General features: G+C 36.8%; 1 protein-coding gene across 10 annotated transcripts in view; it reads right to left on the bottom strand.

The window, feature by feature from the left end:
- The window catches only part of Dop1a (DOP1 leucine zipper like protein A), a 113,005-nt gene that overhangs the window by 50,337 nt on the left and 44,105 nt on the right, over window positions 1-18,563 (bottom strand). For 5 of the 10 annotated variants that reach the window (XM_052715825.1, XM_052715778.1, XM_052715808.1 and 2 more), the window contains 8 exons: window positions 12,434-12,533; window positions 11,368-11,477; window positions 10,202-10,310; window positions 7,815-7,935; window positions 7,234-7,353; window positions 5,592-5,706; window positions 5,210-5,239; window positions 4,362-4,595 (listed from right to left, as the gene is read on the bottom strand). In XM_052715825.1, the coding sequence (XP_052571785.1) occupies window positions 4,362-4,595; window positions 5,210-5,239; window positions 5,592-5,706; window positions 7,234-7,353; window positions 7,815-7,935; window positions 10,202-10,310; window positions 11,368-11,477; window positions 12,434-12,533 (939 nt within the window). The remainder of the gene's footprint in view (window positions 1-4,361; window positions 4,596-5,209; window positions 5,240-5,591; window positions 5,707-7,233; window positions 7,354-7,814; window positions 7,936-10,201; window positions 10,311-11,367; window positions 11,478-12,433; window positions 12,534-18,563) is intronic. The other 5 variants (XM_052715834.1, XM_052715804.1, XM_052715817.1 and 2 more) reach the window with 2 other exon arrangements.

Genomic DNA, 18,563 nt, shown 5'->3' with positions numbered 1-18,563 from the left:
AATAGTTTGTACTTTCTCTTAGCCTTCCCTTTCCAACTTGCCTTCTACCCACATCAATATGGTGGCTAAAGGTGTGAGCTCTAAGTCAGCTAGATATGTGCCATGAACTTGATAGTTGCCAAACCTCAGGTTCCTAATTTGTACACAGCAGTGACCCCATATCCACTGTGTGTGTGTGTGTGTGTGTGTGTGTGTGTGTGTGTGTGTGTGTGTAACCCAAGTGGATGCCTGAAACTATGGTTAGTACTAAAAACTTAATAACTGACATTTTCCTGTACATACAGACCAGTGGTTTTCAACATGTGGGTCATGACTCCCACAGGAGTTGCATATCAGATATTTATAATATGATCCATAGCAGTAGCAACATTACTGTTATGAAGTAGCAACAAAATAATTTTATGGTTGGGAGTTACCACAACATAAAGAACTATTTTAAAGGACTGTAGCATTAGGAAAGTTGAGAACCACTGATATAGACCAACAGACCCATGATAAAGCAGCACAGGAAGAGATTAACAACAGTAATCATACAGAGCAAGTCTAGTAGAATAAGACTAACACGAATGTGGACTCTCCCACAATATCTTATTATAGCACAATCATCTTTCTTAAGATGATGTAACAGGAGGATGAGAAGTGAGATGAATGGTGCAGGCACTTTATTGCATTATTAACAGAGCTATTTCATAAGGGTTGCTTGAAGAAGCACACAGACAGAATACATCTGATAACTAAGAAAGGGGGGTGTATAGATATCAGATTACCTATACCAGATAAAGGGATGCTTCACATGCTCAAGAGGACAGTGCATGATTCCATCATGCTACAAACAACAATAGCACACAATTTAGAACTTGTAAATTATTACCAGAATTTTCCATGTAACACATTAGGTCCACCATTGACTACTCACTGGCAACTGAAATTACGGAAATGGGAAAGTTCATAAAAAGGACTACTGTAACAAAAATTTCTTCATTTTACAGTTAGTTTAAGAATTAAATAATAATAGCATATACAGGGAACCTGGCACAGTGCCTAGTGCTCGGCAAGCACACGATGTTAGTGATCACTCACTATCTCTACCTATCTTATCACTAGTGTCTTTTAAATTTTGTTCTAAATAGACTGCTCCATTTTCCCATGTCTTGTTACCCGACTAAACACCACCTCTCACCTGCACTACTGCAGGTCTCCCCACATCCACTTTTGTTTCTCAGATCCATACTCCACACTGAGCCAGAGTAAGTTTCTAAAACATGTATCTTATTTTGGCACTGGCCTTTTCCCCTTCTTTGTCTTCCCATTGCTCCTAAGACAAAGAATAAAAGCCTTAGTATAGCAAACGAGGCTCTGTTAACCTGGCCCCTGCCTCTCTTATAATTGCATCAACAAGTGCATAGAGTTCCTTTCTGCCTTAGGGCCTTTGCTAGTATTTCTTCCTGTCACGTGCTTTCTTTTTTAACACTCCTCCACCCCAACAATTCCTCTAGGGTTACACTTCAAGAAAGCAGTCCCTGACTCCTGGGTAGGCCAAGTCACCCTCTTACCCCCCCCCCCATCCTACACTCCTACCTCCAATTTGATCCTACACTAATCATTCTATATACATTAATTTAACTGTAATTAAATGTGTAATCACTAGTTTAATGCATCTTTTAGCTTGAAGGAAAGAAAGGGTTGAGAAGTGCAGAGACTGTACAGTTAGTTCCTAAAAGTTATTGAATGAATCAAGTAATTTCTCTATTTCAGAGACAGAAAACTGAAGTTCAAGCTGGGCATGGTGGCACACGCCTCAGGCAGATCTCTGTGAGTTCAAGGCCAGCCTGGTCTACAAAGTGAGTTCCAGGACAGCCAAGGCTGTTACACAAAGAAACCCTGTCTTGAAAAACAAAAAACATAAAGAAAACTGAATTTCAGGGAGATTAAAATAAACTTGCCCAAGGTTGCAGTAGAAAAGTTAAGTGGTCAACACAGGAGTTTTGAGAGGGTGATTTTTCAACTCTGTGGGGTTTTTTGTTGTTGTTTTGTTTTTTTTAAACATGACTACAGTATTACTAGGTACAGCACAACTCTTCACATTATGGTGTCAAAGTCTACAGTGGCTACAAGATTGAACTTATTTTTCTCTTTGAAAGGTTATTCACCATCTAAAATGATGTACTTTTTACAAAATAAGCCTTATTTCAATAAAAACCTATCATTAGCTTATTCCTATTTAATTTTTTTTATTAATACAAAGGATGATACTAAGGTAATTGACTTTAATCTATAAATCCAATTAAGCTTAAGCTTGCATACATAATATTTATTGGTTTAGACTATATTATGTAGCTATATAGTTATTTTAGATGCCCAATACAATGATATTATAAAAGATACTAAGTGCCATGAGGTCAAACTAGGCTCACAATTGTTAAAAGATGCTGCCCTTCACATATATATCAAAAATATAGCCTCAGCTTGAAAATATTATCAACTTCCATATATCTAAGATTAAACTATTGTACTTCAGGAAAAAAATAGGACAAACATATGTGGCTAGAAGCATTAAAGGGGAAGGAAGGATGAATGGAAAGATGGATGGATATGGGAGTCATACTCAATGTTAACAAGTCATTATAATTTAGACTGTATTATGCTGGGTTTACTTGAACACAGTCTCATTTACCTTACCAATGATCATCAATAAAGGCCTTCAGATAAACATGTAAATTTTCACATATTAAACATGTTACTGAAAAAATGGTTAAGGTGTGTCTTCTCCAACTCCCATAAGTTTCATTCAGCTGCAATATCAGTTAAATGCTTTTTATTTTTATTTCTAAGACAAATCTCAGAGCACAATGCAAGGACAGTCCAATGAAAGAACTTTCCTACTCATGGCAGAAACAGAATATATTATACATACATGACAAGCAGGTTGGAAAGGACTAAAGAAATGGTTCCAGTTTATGTAGAATAACCCCAAATATATTTAAAAAGAGCTAATTTAATTTCATTATGAAGGATATAGAATGAGAAAAATGTTTCAGGATTAACAGCTGGCAGGAAAGGTTGTACATACCACCCTCAAATTCTATGTTGCAGGGAGGAAAAATAGGTTATCCAAAGAAAAGGGGCAATTATACAACCACAGGATTATAGACAACAAACCTGATTCTCCAGGAACTTTTAAATATTTACATTAACATAGTGCCATTATGACTGTTTAACATAATTAACATGTAATTCAACTGAACATCTTCATTCATACTTCACTAGATTGATTTTTTTTCATTTATTTATTGTGTACATGTGTTTGTGTGGGTGTGTATATGGACATCAGAGCACAATCCTTGGGAGTCAGTTCTTCCCCTTTACCATGTAGGTTCTGAGGACTGAACTCAGGTCATCAGGCTGAAGAGCAAATGCCTTTACTCACTGAGTCATTTCAATGGCCCTTACTAGATATTTTAATGTAAGTCTGAAAGGAATTAAATCACTGATTTTTCTATAAGGATTTCATTGGTATTAAAGTATGTTATTGGTATGACATTAAAATTATATATTACATGTTTAGATATTATAGATATGTGTCTGTATAAAAAAAGAGGTTTTACTTTTACTCAATTTCACAAAGAAAATATTGAGCATATGGGTGCTTGAAAAAAAAAATGATGATAGATTTCAGGAAAATCATGCCAAAACTCTGGTGTAGTAAAAGAATAAATAAAATTTATATATAGGCTTGTTACCCACATAATGGGAAATGCCTTTTGTGTTTACCTGATACTTACAATGTAGCTAATGTGACTGAGGCATTCAATTTTTTAAATTAAAATAAAAAAGGATAACAAAGCTATTATCAAACTAAGCATGTTTGTAACAACTTGGATATGACTGTAAATTTTCATATATAAATTTTACAAACCAATATGTATCAAGAATTCCTGCTAAAAATTAGATAGTTGTATAAAGATGCGCTCTAAAAAGAAAATGTTCAGTATATTTTGAAGACAGTACAAAAAAATAAAGGATCAAATTCATTTTCATGACATCAATTTTGTATATATTACACACTGAAATGATAATGTATTTGTTAGACTTGGCTAAGTAAAACAATGTCATCTGCTTCTTTTTAATGTGACAAACAGAAAATTTTGAATTTCTAAAGTTAGGTGTCTTATGTATTTTACTTCTACCATAAAGTACTGACATAGACAATCAAACTACAAAGTGACCAAAGTTAACAAGATTCTATTGCCAAAGCACTTTGACCTTAGAAAGATTCACTGATAGTTAAATGATTTAACTCAACAAATGTTCTGCACTGAAAACCTTAACTGATCTGGTACCAAGAACCCAGCGAACATTACCTTTTTGTCTTCCCATTCTTTGACTGTGCTCTTCTGCCCACTTGGAAACTGTACTACACCTCCAGTGCTAGCAGATAACAGTGGGGGCTGAACCTTGCTAAGGATCTTTGAGCAGAGCCTTAGAGAATCTGTGAGCTCAGACAAGCGTAACGTCTGGAGATGGCTTGTCAAGGCAGAAATCATCCTTAGCAGTAACTGGGGCAGGTGTTCTGTCTGGATTTCAATATAAGTTTCCTGAAAATAAAAGAAAGTTGAAAAACATTGATGTAAAATATGAAAGTCATAGCTGTTTTAGTTTAATCCACACAAGTAAGGCTCCATTTTTGCTCATGTTTTATAGGTATCATGCTCCTAGCAGTTCATAAGCATTTTAATACTAATGACTTCTAAAATCTGCATGAAACGTCTGTGGTTGGCTCAGTGGGTAAAGTGCTTGCTGCGCAAGCATGGAGACCTGAGTTCGGATCCCTAGCACCCACATTAAAGCCGGGTGAGGTGGTGCACATCTGTAATCCCAGTGCTAGGGGACAGAGAGACAGGCAGGTTCCTGAGGGCCAGTAGTCAACCAGTCTAGTCTAATTGGCAAACTCCAGGGACCCCATCAAGAAGTAAGGTGGAGAATGATTCAGGAAGACACCCAATGTCAACTTCAGGCCTCCACAGGCACAGATATTGTCTACAGGACAAATACATTGTCACAACCCCCCCCCCCCCCCCACCCCCATATTCTCAATTCAAGTACTTTAAACATTATATAACTAGATACCCCAGTTTTACAAGCTTTATTAATGAGATTCTAACGGAAGTGAATAAAATCAGTTAAAATAAAAACAGGCTGAATGCCATACCTGACACAGCACCCTCATACTTCTAGTAGGCTTCAAATGAGAAAGCAAAGAGTTGAGGAGAGAAAACACAAGGGAAAATATTTCCAACAGTCTTCATGTAACAGAAAGCATTGTTAACAAATATAAATGCAGCATCAGAATTCCACCCACTAAACATAAGATTTTACAACATGCAATCAGGAAGTAGATTCCATGTATTCTATATATACATGCCAAGAAGACAAAAATGTTTGGAAAATGTTATGGAAAAAAGCTATGCCAAAGGAAAAACCTTTAGTTTTAAAGATGGAATTTATCAGAAGACGACATTTAAATTACACATGAAATATAGAAACTATGCTCTTAAGATTCCTTGCTTTTCTTTTTATCAAGATAGTCTTACCAAAGAGACAATATCCAACAAAAAATCCACCAGTAAGCAGAAATTGGTCAGCTGTAACTCAGATGAGTCACTACTATCTCCAGGCCCAACCTGAAGTCTGGCATGCAGTGTTCTCCTGAGAGGAAAAAAAAAAGTTAACTTTATCAAAGACACTCACATGATATGAAGACATGTGACTACATCACTGTCTTAACAAATAAGGCCCAAGTCAAGACTGGGACACATAGTGACGGTCATTCCTGTTGCCCCAGAACACTAACTACCACACTGCTTTCATAAAAAGTTCTCCAAGTGAGGTCCCTGGAAGTCCTGCTCTGTGACTCTAAGTGTTCTGGATATAACACACTTGTTGAGATTTGCACTGCTTTTACCATGGCTATGCCTCCTAGTAGAAATGAATGTTTTTTAATGTGATTTCTAAACTAAGACACTTGGTTCACAATGTATTTGCTGTGTTGCTGTTATACCAGCATACGTTCCTCATATCTGGAATGCAACTCTCTGTCAAGGTCTGAGATCAAATATGTTTTAGAGGAAGTCTTTTTTGATCTAAGACAAGACACAAGAAACACTGGTATTACCAATATTAATTCTATTTGACCAAACATTGCCCTATACTCTCAAGATATAATTATATAGTACTTGACCATCAAGAAACATAAACAGGTAGAGAAATAAATAAAACCAATGGAAAATATGGGGATAGCAGATTCTGATGTGGGATTTGAGAGAGTCAAGGCTACTGTAAGTTGAGTAGGTCCTCTATAGGACCATTCCAGAAGAACACAGGAAGTAGGGTATGTTAAGAATAGCACAGAGAAGGCTCAGCAGCACAAAAGGTGGTGAATGTTTAAGAAATAGTTCAGGTTAGTGTAAGAAGCATGGATGTGTGTTGGGAATATAGAATATTTAGCAGACAGGTGAGTATATGTGTAGAAAACAAAGTATAATAAGATGGGGGAAAGATACTCATAATTTCTTTTCATCCATACACCTTAACCTATGAGGTCAGGGACTATGTAATATGCCTAGCACAATGCTTTTCAATTGGGTGCTCAACATCTGCCAACTGGACAAGCAAGTAAACCCTCAAGTCATGAAAGAGAGTCTTCATACACTTTTACGTTTCTAAATGCTTCTAGACTCAAGATTGGATATGCCTCCTTTTTGGTTCTATGTTAATTAGAGTGTGGAGTCCAGATAGAGATGTCCCTCTGCTTCACTAGCACTCTAGGGATTTCAGATGGTGTTTCAGGCTTTCTATCCTAAAGTATGATGTGTTTACTATTGCTCATCAGTTGCCAAATGGGATGCTTCTAAGTCTCTGAAAACAAAGTGGTCTTATTAATAAATGGGATGCAGACTGCTGTCTTCTCTGCAGTCAAGCATAGTGTGGCTGCTGCAGGCCAGACATATGAATACTTGATCTATGTTGGCGAGTGGATACTCACCTCTAAGTTCCTTTCCAATTCTATGATTATATGACCAAAGATTTTTATATGCTGGATTGACAAGGTAAATTTAGATTATGGGTAAATAATGAACAGTTTCAGTAGGAGTAAAAAGTACAAAAGAACATTTTAAAAGCTAAAAGTTCGTTTTGAATGTTATTACACCATAACAAATGAAGCAGTTAACTTACCGACAACATTCTTCAAACCAGCGTGCAATGTAATCCCACATATAATAAGGTTCAAAGGAGTTAAAGAGAAGATTCGCAGTTTTAATCAGCTCAGCTGTTTTCTTGTTTTCCCTTAATTTACTGAAAAAGAAAAGAAATCAAACAACTAAAAATACTGATACTTCTTTCAAAATGGAGTGCAGTGTTACTAAGGTAGTCCACACTGCTCCACTCTGCTAGAATACTGTCTAGAAGGAGGAAGACTGCAATAGTGGCATAATCTATCCCACTCTTGAAGCCAAGTGCCTTTCTTTACCCAGAGTCATCTCATCAGCCCAAGTATTCACCTTGATTTCCCAAACCGATATGATTAGAACCAATCAAGAAATCAAGTGGTGATTGTTGTCTTGTTTCAAGTACCTGCCTGAACAATGAGTGCAATTAATTATGATACTATATACTATGAAAGTGACAATTTTATTTATCATAATATAAACTTTAGAGTAAGATCACTAACCATTACTAACAATCACATTGTAGGAATTTATATACTAGGATCTATTAGGCCATCTTTATGTCATACTTAATTTTTAGTAATTTACCTGCTTAACTGAGCATGGTCCTTACTGAAGGGTGGTTCCATCTGAAGATCCAATTCTGCTTTGCATTGAGAATACAATGTTCTAAATACCTCAATTAGAACATCTTCTAAAATTACAGGTCCTAAAATTAATATACAACAAATTATATGCAGCGATGACTAGGGCTAGCAAATCATGATGACCTGAAGAATGGTCCAATTAAAGCATGCTCTGAAAAAAGCACTTTATGAAGAGATTTTTTTTTTCTCCCCAGAAGCTAAACTTTTGAAACGTGGTCCAATAGTAAGTAATGGGATAAATGTCTATTTCAAGAATAGAGTCACATTAATAGAAGCAACAAAATCAGGAAAACCGGCTTGGTTAAGTCTGTTACCTTGGACAGGCTCTTCAGTTTTTGAGTCTTAGTTTCCTCATCCCAAATGAGGAGAATATCACCAGCCTTACAGGACAGTCTTAAAGATTTAGAGAAACATCTACAAGGTACACCATGCAGCTCTTAGAACAACTGTCCAGTAGATGTAGCCACATCAATACCATTACTAAATAACTCAAACTCAAGAGGGATAAATTTGACTGCTTCACAGTTACCACATTCTTAAAAAAATCCTCTCAGCTTCATCACCATCACAGAATACCTCAAAATGACCCTGTTGAAGTTCTTGACACAACTTGCTACTTTCATATTTACAAATTTCACTTTTGAAAGTTGGCTAATTATAGCATGTGCCAAAATACCTACCTGAATTACAAAATTTACATACTTTATAAGATAATTGCTTTTTTAGTTTGTGTTAAGTACTACAGTTAATTTTCTAGTAGATCTGACATAGAATAAACACACAATGAAAGAAACTACAGAAAGCAACAGCAACAAGAAGACTATGAAGGAAAGCTATAACTCATATTTCTGTTCCATTCCTCAAAGTCTGTTAGTTATGTCAGATCAAAATTGTTTCCATTTCAGTGAATAATGATGAAAAGAAGTTGCGATGACATCTTTCAAAACAAAATGACTTTGCTGCCTAACACAGTGTAAGGCATAAGTCTAATGCTAACATAAAGGTCAGCTACATACACACCTTTAACTTCAGTTAAGAAACTGTTGAGAATGTGTACTTAAAAGCATATAGTGGTATATTAAACCAAAGCTAGCGGAGTACAAAACAAGGACCGTCTACTGCATAGTAAATAAAATAATGTACCACTGCTTTCCTTTGTCTTTCTGTTACACATTGGCGATTTTGATTTATTTATAATATATGTTGTGCCATTTTGATTTTTCTTTTGTTTGGTTAGTTGAATAAATTTACGACACTTAGAACATTTGAGATGATAGTAAAAAAAGTGCCAGTATTTGATCCAGTCCCATCTCAGCTGTGTTATACCTGAACATTCTAGATGTTTATCAAAGGTCTTTTATGGGGAAGAAAGTAAATGTGTAAAACAATAGATGTGTGACATTTATGAGTAATGCTAGCTCTGAACAAACTTTTGAAAACTTAGTTGACAATGTTTTCAGTCAACTGAAAAAGCATGACTTTTGGAATCTCTGAGTGCCTTGGTTCTCAGTATTGTCACTCTATTGAATTTTCTCTTATTAAAGTATGCAGTTTTTAGGACTTTTTTCCTGACAATATTATGTAAGTTTTAGTGTGGGTAGATGGGAATGTCGCTGACATGTATTTTTTGTCTGTTCTTTATTATTTTAGTAGTTTCATGCTATGTATGTACCATAACCAACCTGCCTATGAGAAACATGTAAGATAATGTACAGCCACTGTTACAAGTTTATAAGGTATTTTTCTATCTTGTTTTATATGTATGTTATATAACATTCAAAAGAATTTTTTTCTTGATTGAGAAAAGGATATAAAATGCAAAATCCACAATTTTTTGTTTTGTTTTTCGAGATAGGGTTTTTCCGTGTAGTTTTGGTGCCTGTCCTGGATCTTGCTCTGTAGACCAGGCTGGCCTCGAACTCACAGAGATCCACCTGGCTCTGCCTCCTGAGTGCTGGGATTAAAAGGCATGCGCCACTGCCGCCTGGCTAAAATCCATAATTTTCATAACTGAAAATTGCCAATTGTTTTGCAGTAGTTTATTATATTGGGTGTCTTGTCTTTCTTGAACTTTTAGTTAGCTGATGAATGAATACATTAGATACTTCTGGGTTTCAGTTTGGATTTTACATAGCTTGCGTTTTAAATCTTTGGTTCTTTGCTGTTTCTATTAACCCATAGCATTATTTTAATAAATGTTATAATACAAAACTAAAAAATAAAAAAAAAAGCATACAGCAATTTTCCCAATGTCTTCATCTTACTTTTATCATGAAACAATACAAAAACACATGCCATCTTATGTTTTGGAACAGAAGCATATATTACCTAGCTCAGGTTTGTCCAATAAACTGATTAAAATCCGAAAAGGTTTTAGATCCTGCATGAGTGTGCTTTCTTCTCCAAATCCATTCACTTGTAAGATTCCCACCATGGCCTTTAAAAGAGGAAAGCATACTAATGATTTAGTAGTATCTTCAATAGAAAAAATATTTTTAACTATATCCATGAAATGTAGATTCACATCCCCTGTGCTATTCTGATTGATGTCTTCTTTTTTTGCTAGGAGGAAAGATGCCAGACTCATCTATCTAGAGAAAGCAACAAACTTAAATTATAAGTATTAGTTTGTTGTTTATTTTTGAGACAAGGCCTCACTATAAAGATTGGTTGACAACAAACCCACCGCCCTCCTACTTCAGTTCTTTGAGTGCTGGGGCTATAAGTACATACCATCAATCTAGAACATAAATTTTCATCAAAAAAAAAAAAAAAAAAAAGCAGAGTCAAGAGAAGTATATTGAGAATTTGAGTACTGGCCCTCTAGATGAAGATGTTTGTTTAGGACATGTATTTCATCTATGCCATCTTATTACTGAGGGGTATAGTATGTAATTATCTTCTTAGTTATTTAAAATTCAGTGTATAATTTTCTTCATTTAAAAATGCTTCAAGCTGGGCTTATGGTACACACCTATAATCTTAGCACTTCAGAAGCTGAAGCAGGCAGATCTTGAGTTCAAGACCAACTGAGCTGCACAGCTATATCCCGTCTCAAAATCAAATAAGTAAATAAAGAAAAATGCTTGAGCAATCATTTGTTTTCTTAATACTTTTCTTAGAACATTTTGAGGTATCTTAAATAAATATAATAGGAAATAAATAGATAATTTTAATGTTTCTATGTGCGTGGTAGTCTTACCATATCTAGCCTGCAAAAGCCCAATCCACCCAAGGTTTTATAGGAAACATGAGTCCGGGGCACTTTCTGAAAAGCTCCAGCTTTCACATGGCAGACAGGTGAAAAGCTGACCTCTTGTGGGAGTTCAGCTATGATCACCATTTTGCTGTAGCTACTTGCCTATTACAGTCATTCTTTGGAAGTTTTTGAGTGTTGTCTTGACTTCTTCAATCATGAATTCAATTAAAACAGGACTTAGGTCTTAGGCTTTTTCAACAGGGGGTAAGCAAAGAATAATGAAAACAGCCATTACCTGGACTAGTAATTCTTTTGAAAAGGTTGTAAAATAGTAAGTGGCATGTTCTTCAGGATTACTGTGTCTTGTGCTCCTGGGTCCTATGATAGCACCATTGTTATCAAAACCTCCATGGGAATAAATCACAAAAGTAATTACAATGGAAGCCTTAAAACTGTTGTTCACTAAATGCTAAAATATCTCAAAAAACGGCACTAAACACTTACCCAATTAGTAGCCCATTCAGTGTCAGCAAGAGAGACCATTTTAGATAGTTTAATAAAGGGAAACCAATTCAGTAGATGAGTCTAATAGTATCCTTCCAGAATTATCTTCTTATTTTACCCCAAATCTTATAGTGAAATAATTGAGGATTTACAATATCTAAGGTAAGTTATCAAATGTCCTTCACTCTAGTAAGAGGTTGTGAGGACAGGCAAAACAGTCATACAAAGGTTGAAGAAGACATGTATATAATGCTCTATGGCCTAAATACACAGTGTCTCACACTGATGTCATCTGTGAGACAGTGGTAATTATTACTTATGGTTCCTTGATGACTTGAAAGTTTTTGGAATTTTGTTATTATTTTGCCTATTCACTCATTCTCTTTAATATACTAACATTAAGTATAATCATAGCAATTTATAACAGGAAAGACATCTTGTTAAAGTGAATATGACTTTAAGGATTCAATTAGCCCTTCAATTAAGAGGCTTCTGAAATTGGCTCAAAAATGTCATCATTAATAGCCCTCCAATCTGGGATTGATTGACTGATTTTTAGTGTGTGTATGTGTGTGTGCATGCTATATGAGTGCATGTGCCAGGAAAGGGCACTGGATCCCCTGGAGCTGGAGTTACAGGTGGTTCTGAGCCACGTGATGCAGGTGCTGACAAGTAAGCCCTGGTCCTCTAGAAGAGCAGCAGATGTTCTTAACTACAGAGCCATCTTTCTGGCATGGTTTTTATTTTTTATTGTTCATTTACACATAAATATTTAGTTCTTCATACAATTTGAGAATACTTATGCACGGCAGTCTTATTTCTTTTATCAATTATAAGCATATTCATTAAATACCTACCAAGAAGCCATGCATAAAGTCTTCGGTTCAGGGACATATCCCTCCTTAGTACTACATGAAGGGCTGCTGACAAGATCCTGATCATATCTGGTCGGGTGGCCTGAAAAAGGAATGTAGTTACACTTAACAGAAGTATGCTACTGTTTTTACTCTTTAAAAAAGGGAATGCCATAAAGTTGGCTTAGAATATTAGAGTGTGTCAAGTGTTTTTATATAACATTGCTTCATCTAACCTTTCAAATACAGGAGCTATAATTTCTAATTCACATGTGAGGAAACAGGAAACGGGAAGAAAGGTACCATGACTCAGTTTCTTTTTGGGTAGTCTCACAGAGCTTACAAGTCTGTTCTCAAACTCCCTTAGCAGCAAAGGATGGTCCTGAACTTCCACTCTGACTTTCTGCTCTTCCTTCCTGCCTCTACCTCCCAAGTCAATGTGCGTCACTATGCCCAGCTGCCCAACTACCACTTTAGTTTTATAGCTGGAACTATAACTCACTTACTCTAGTATCACATTTAAAGCTCTCTTTAGCTCTCCATCAAGAGGAAAATCTGACACAAACAAGGATTATAAAGAGAACAAACCAGTAGGAAGTCACAGCTGTTAGTCGTTCAAGAACATCAATGAACTTTAAAGTGTTCGGGAAGCCTTTATCATCAATTCAGTCCTGTTTTTGTTTTTTAATTCTATTTGTAGTATCTCAAACATGGAAAACACCCACAAATAAACAAAATCCAATCCAAAATTGTTCTAACAAATAGCTTTAACGTTTTTCCTTCAGATTTTTCCCCCTCTAGCTTTAATTTGATGTTTAAGAATGACTGACGATCCTATTTCAATCAAAAGAGGTAAAGTTAAAAGATGGGAGATAGCTAATAAATTTGTTGTTAACATTAAGGATACATTGGGGGATTCAGTGGGTTAAAGTTCACATCATGCAAACCTGAAGACCTGAGCTCCAGCCTAGGATTCTGAGGTGGAAGGAAAGAACTGACTCCTAACAGTTGTTCTCTATGTGCAACTGAAATAAAGAATCTTGGAATCTTAAAATCCCATCCTGGAAACTGACCAATTTAAAACCACTCTGTAAAAAAGTACCTGGCAGCTATCAATTGCCAGTAGCTCCGTAACTAGAGCTGGTAGTCTGTGCCCACCTCCCCGTGTCCATGCTGGAGCTGTGAGCTATTCTGTTTCTGGGAAAGAAGAGTCAGTTTTCTTTAAAGGTATGGCTTGGAAAGTCAGCCCTGCTTCAGTCCAAGGGCACACACTCAGGAGTATATGTGTCGCACAAACTAGACTGAGTGTGTTCAGTAAAAAACAAAAGACAAAATGATGGGTGCGTGGCGAGGGAGGGGTAGATCTGGGAGGAGTTGGAGGCATGAATATGGTCAAATACATTTTCTGAAATTCTCAAAGAACTAATAAAAAAATTAAAAACAACAACAAAAAGCACCTGGGCCTCTTAAGGCCTGAAAGCACAATCAAAAATAAAATGTTTGGGTAGTACTGCAGAACTGACCTTTCCTTAATCACAGTGAACCCTCTCTATACAATTTTCCTGATATAGAAAGGGAGTCATCCCCAGAATTAGCAATAGCTGAGATGCTACACAGGTCATCCACAGGTGACAAATTATGCCTATTCTTTACAGATAGTGACAGCAAACTAGAAAACTTGTCAAGTGTGGTCCCTAGGTGCTCTTCCTGAAGTCCTACAGGGGGAAAACCAGCTACATAACATAAATAAAGAAAACACCATAGCAATATCTAAATGTATTTACTCTTTCTTCTGCTGTGTTGTCATTTCCCCCAATATGGAAGAAGCAAGCTAAACAAGGTGGCATATCCCTATGAAAGGCAGTTGAGTCGAGGCATCCACTGTACCTACAATCTTTGCATTTTTGCTGCCATGTTCTTGGAGGAAAATAGAAAGAACAGCAAAAAGGTTAAACAGTTAATGGCATAGCTCAGTGGTAGATGAGTTTGCAGGAGACCCTGGGTTCAATTCCAGTACACAGAAGGAAAGGAAAGAAGGAAGGAAAACTAGCCAGTTCACAGTTCTTTTAAAAGAATGTTATTGAAACCTGAGCTTGTCACTCAAGGTACACTTTTCAGTTTATGACTTTCACTGTTGTGTATTCTGAAAATTGTATATGTAGGATGGTTGTCTTAGTTCCAGTTTAGAACTGAAAAGCTTAAAAAAAAAACCAGAATATCATTTTTGCCAAACTATAGTCTTTCTTTATAACATGTTGGGTTATATCTAATATAAAATACGATCTTTTAGATTTTGACATTTAGTAGTCATTCCTCAAGCAAAGTGATATTGTCACTTAAATGGAAACAATATTCATATAGGCAATAATATTGGCAATTCCAAAAGAAAATTAAATTGTGGAAGACTTTGTGTGCTGAAGTTATACTGCTTCAAGACACTGAGCTAAAAATCTTTTCAATACCTATTTTTTTTAAGCTTCATATATATGAACTGTATTTTACATCATTTCTACCTTTCTCTACTCCCTCCAAGTCCCACCTCAACCTTCTACAACTCATAGCTTCTTTACCTTTAGCTGTTATAAATGAATAAACATATAAATACACTTTCTGAGTTAGTGTTACATGTATGTATGTTTTGAGGGCTGACCACTCAGTACTGGAAAACCAACTGGCGGCTCATTCCTGGGAAAAACTGATTCTCCCTCTCTCAGCAGTCATTAATTGCCTGTAGCTCTTCATCTCGTGGCAGGGTCTTGTGAGATTCCCACCATTTACATAGGCATGTCAACTGGAGTTATTACTGTTCAGGTCTTGTTTAGGCAAGCATGTTGTTGAAGTTTCATGGGTACAGCTTCCCTGCCATATTTAGAAGACACAATCTAGAATCAGGATGTCCAGATTCTCACGCTCTTAAAATCCTTCCATTGCCTCTTTCATGATGTTCCATGAGCCTTAGATGTAGGGGTTATATTATATCTGTATCAGTTAGGGCCAGGCACCCATGATCAGTTTGTTCTTTGTATTTTGACCAGTTGTGAGAGGTGTGAGCTACACTTCAGGCTAGGATGTTAAACAGGCTATACCACTTATCAACATCCTGAAGGCTGAAGATGTTGCAGGCAGATTAGATTCCAGTGACTCACCAGGCTTTACCCATGTCCGGATGTGGGTTCTGGGTTAAGACAGACTGAATCTGGCATAGGATGAACACCTGGGTTAAAGCCCAGAGGTTGGATGTGGCACGGGTGGGTTAAAGTCAGGCAGGCTGACCAGACTGGACTGGTATACAAGATGTGCAGTCTGGATTAAGCCTTGGGGTTGGGAACAGTGCAGGGATGATGGATCAGACTGGGCCTCAACAAAGGATGGGCAACTAGGACTAAGCCTGGAGGGTTCAGTTCCTAAATTTTTTTTACTAACAAAGTGCTATTGTTTAGGGCTGCTGAGATGGCTCAACAGGTAAAGGTGGCCACTGCCAACACTGATAACATGAGCTCAATCCTCAGATTCTACATGAATGTTGACGAAGAAAATTGAATTCTGCAAATTGTCTTCAGACCTTCTCATCAGTGCTATGGTCGGTGTCTCTGTCTCTGTCTCACACACACACACACACACAGACACACAGACACACACACACACAGACACACACACACACATATACACCCCATAATAAGACCAGAAACACCTGCCTCCAGGCTTATGTTCCACTTTGGGGGACTTCAGGAGGTGGAGTCAAGCAGGTGGAGGTGGGAGAGTGGCAGCTGGACTTTGAATGCACAGCTGCTCCAGCAAGCTCCTACTGCCATGGACTCAGCTCCTTTTGCTGCCATCCCTTCCCTGTTACAATGACTGACATCTCTGTGAAAGAGTTAGCTAAAATAATCCTTTCCTCCTTTAAGATGTTTCACGTCAGATAAGAGTGATGAGAAAAAGTTATATATCTAAGTAGTAATAGCAACATATGTGATTGTTTAGTTTAACATGGTGGCAGTGGGTCTGTATATGGAAAATCTGCTCAACTGAGTTCACCAGCATTTTCTAAATAACCAAACTTGATGATGCAAAATCACATGAGTAAAAGCTTCAATAGAAGTACCAGCTGGACTAGCAGACTATAACAGAATAGAATACTAAAGGTTGGCTTATGTTTACATATTGCAATGAACTGTCCAACAGTAGATCTAACTTTGGTATAGTATCAAAGAGTGTGTATTTAGTAACAGAAAATATTAATGATTCCTTGATTTTCCAACTGCATATCAATGTGAGAGGTTTTTTTTTTTTTTAAATACACATCAACTAAAAAGTAGCAGGTATGAGCTTTCAGTTTGTGTTTTTAGGTCAGTTATTAAAGAGATTGAGAAAAAGTATGAAACTCTGCTTCTCACTTTTACAAATGTTATTCATGCTGGTAAGATAACTCAATATTTTCAGATAAATCAGTAGACTTTTTAAAATTATATGACAAATATGGATAGCACTAACTTATATCAAAAAAAATGTTGAGATCCTCAATATTTTTTAAGCATGCAATAGCATCCTGCAACCAAAAGTTTGAGCACGCCTACGCTATCTCCTTACTAGCAGACACGTAGAGCATAGGCACTGTCCCACAATCTTGGGAGCACCAATGTCTCACCATCTTACCTGAGGAGAAAACTCAACTAGGAAAGAACGGAAGAAATGGTAAAGGCTATAAAAACTTCAGTTTCAGGAGGAATGTTTCAGAAATCTACTGTACCACGGTAACCATAGTGTTGTACTGAAAGTTAAGAAAGTATTCTCAGCGCAGAAAATAAGTATGTGAAGTAATACATGAGTTAGCTTAATTCAGCCATGCCAAAATGTTTTTCTCTCCTCTCTATACATACATTTGAAAGCATCATATAAAAATAAAAACCCACAATTTTTTGTCAACTACTAGTAAATAAAAAGTCCACATAGTTTTGATGTTACAGATTGAACTCAGGGCCTGATGCATTTACCACTGAGCTATTCTCCAGATAAGAAGCCATTTTGTATTCTTTTTCTTTTTTTTTTTGTTTTTTGTTTTTCGAGACAGGGTTTCCCTGTGTAGCTTTGCGCCTTTCCTGGAACTCACTTGGTAGCCCAGGCTGGCCTCGAACTCACAGAGATCTGCCTGGCTCTGCCTCCCAAGTGCTGGGATTAAAGGTTGTTTTCTTTTTCTTTTTAGACACCAAGTCTATTGAATTAGCAATCCTGCCTTAGCTTCCTCAATGCTGGAACTACAGACATGTGCCACCAACACCAAATGCATGGCTAAGAAGCCATTCTTAAATATTACTGATATCAACACATATCTTGCAATATGTAAAAGATCACCATAATCCGAACTAACATTTAATAGTGGATACTCAGGTCAGCTTTACCTGAAATAAGTTAAAGAAGTCTACCAGTCCATCCACAGCATAACAGCAATCATATTTTTGAGGTAGATAGTGAAGGCTCTGTTAAGTTACAATTAAAATCAATACTTGCTAAGAACGTATTACGTACTAATCATGAAAAAGGTCAAGTGGGGAGCAAAGCTGACTACAGCAGCCTCGGAGCCTTAAATAACACGGCACAGCAAAGGAGGATTAGAACTGCAACAGCAGCAGAGAGAGGTGGACACCGAAAGACTACTTAACACAACACTGCTTTCCTGAAACAGCATCGGAGGGCAGGTAGAATTTTGACTGGCAGGACTAGAGAGAAAGCAGAGTACGAAAGTATGGGGAAGGTTTAGTTTTATCGCTGATCTAGTGAGATTACAAATTACAAATCAATTTAAGCCCAAAACTTAATTCCTGGACGTTGTGGAGGAACCTCACAGTAGAGGGATTCTTAATACGGAACATTTCAACAGGAAGAAAGGTCAAGATCAAAGGTCATTGATGCTCTTCCTATGTGTACACATTTAGGCTGTTACCCACATTTCTTTGTCTCATTTTTTTGTTTTCTTTTATAAGACTTTTAAAAAGTTCCTATGTTATGGTCCATTTGGCCATCCCTAAGCTACAGCTTTGGCAAGCTCAGTCTACACTCAATTGTCCCAATAGGGAAAAATGTGAAAATCCAGAAGGCAGAAAAAAGGCCCATGGTTAAAAGTGAGAGTCTCAAAATA

This window comes from Peromyscus californicus, unplaced genomic scaffold, assembly GCF_007827085.1.
Source record: "Peromyscus californicus insignis strain IS unplaced genomic scaffold, ASM782708v3 Scaffold_11__1_contigs__length_118956290, whole genome shotgun sequence".
NCBI classification, from domain to species: domain Eukaryota; kingdom Metazoa; phylum Chordata; class Mammalia; order Rodentia; family Cricetidae; genus Peromyscus; species Peromyscus californicus.
Note: the sequence above shows the minus strand (reverse complement) of the source record. Positions and strands in the feature narration are given on the sequence as shown.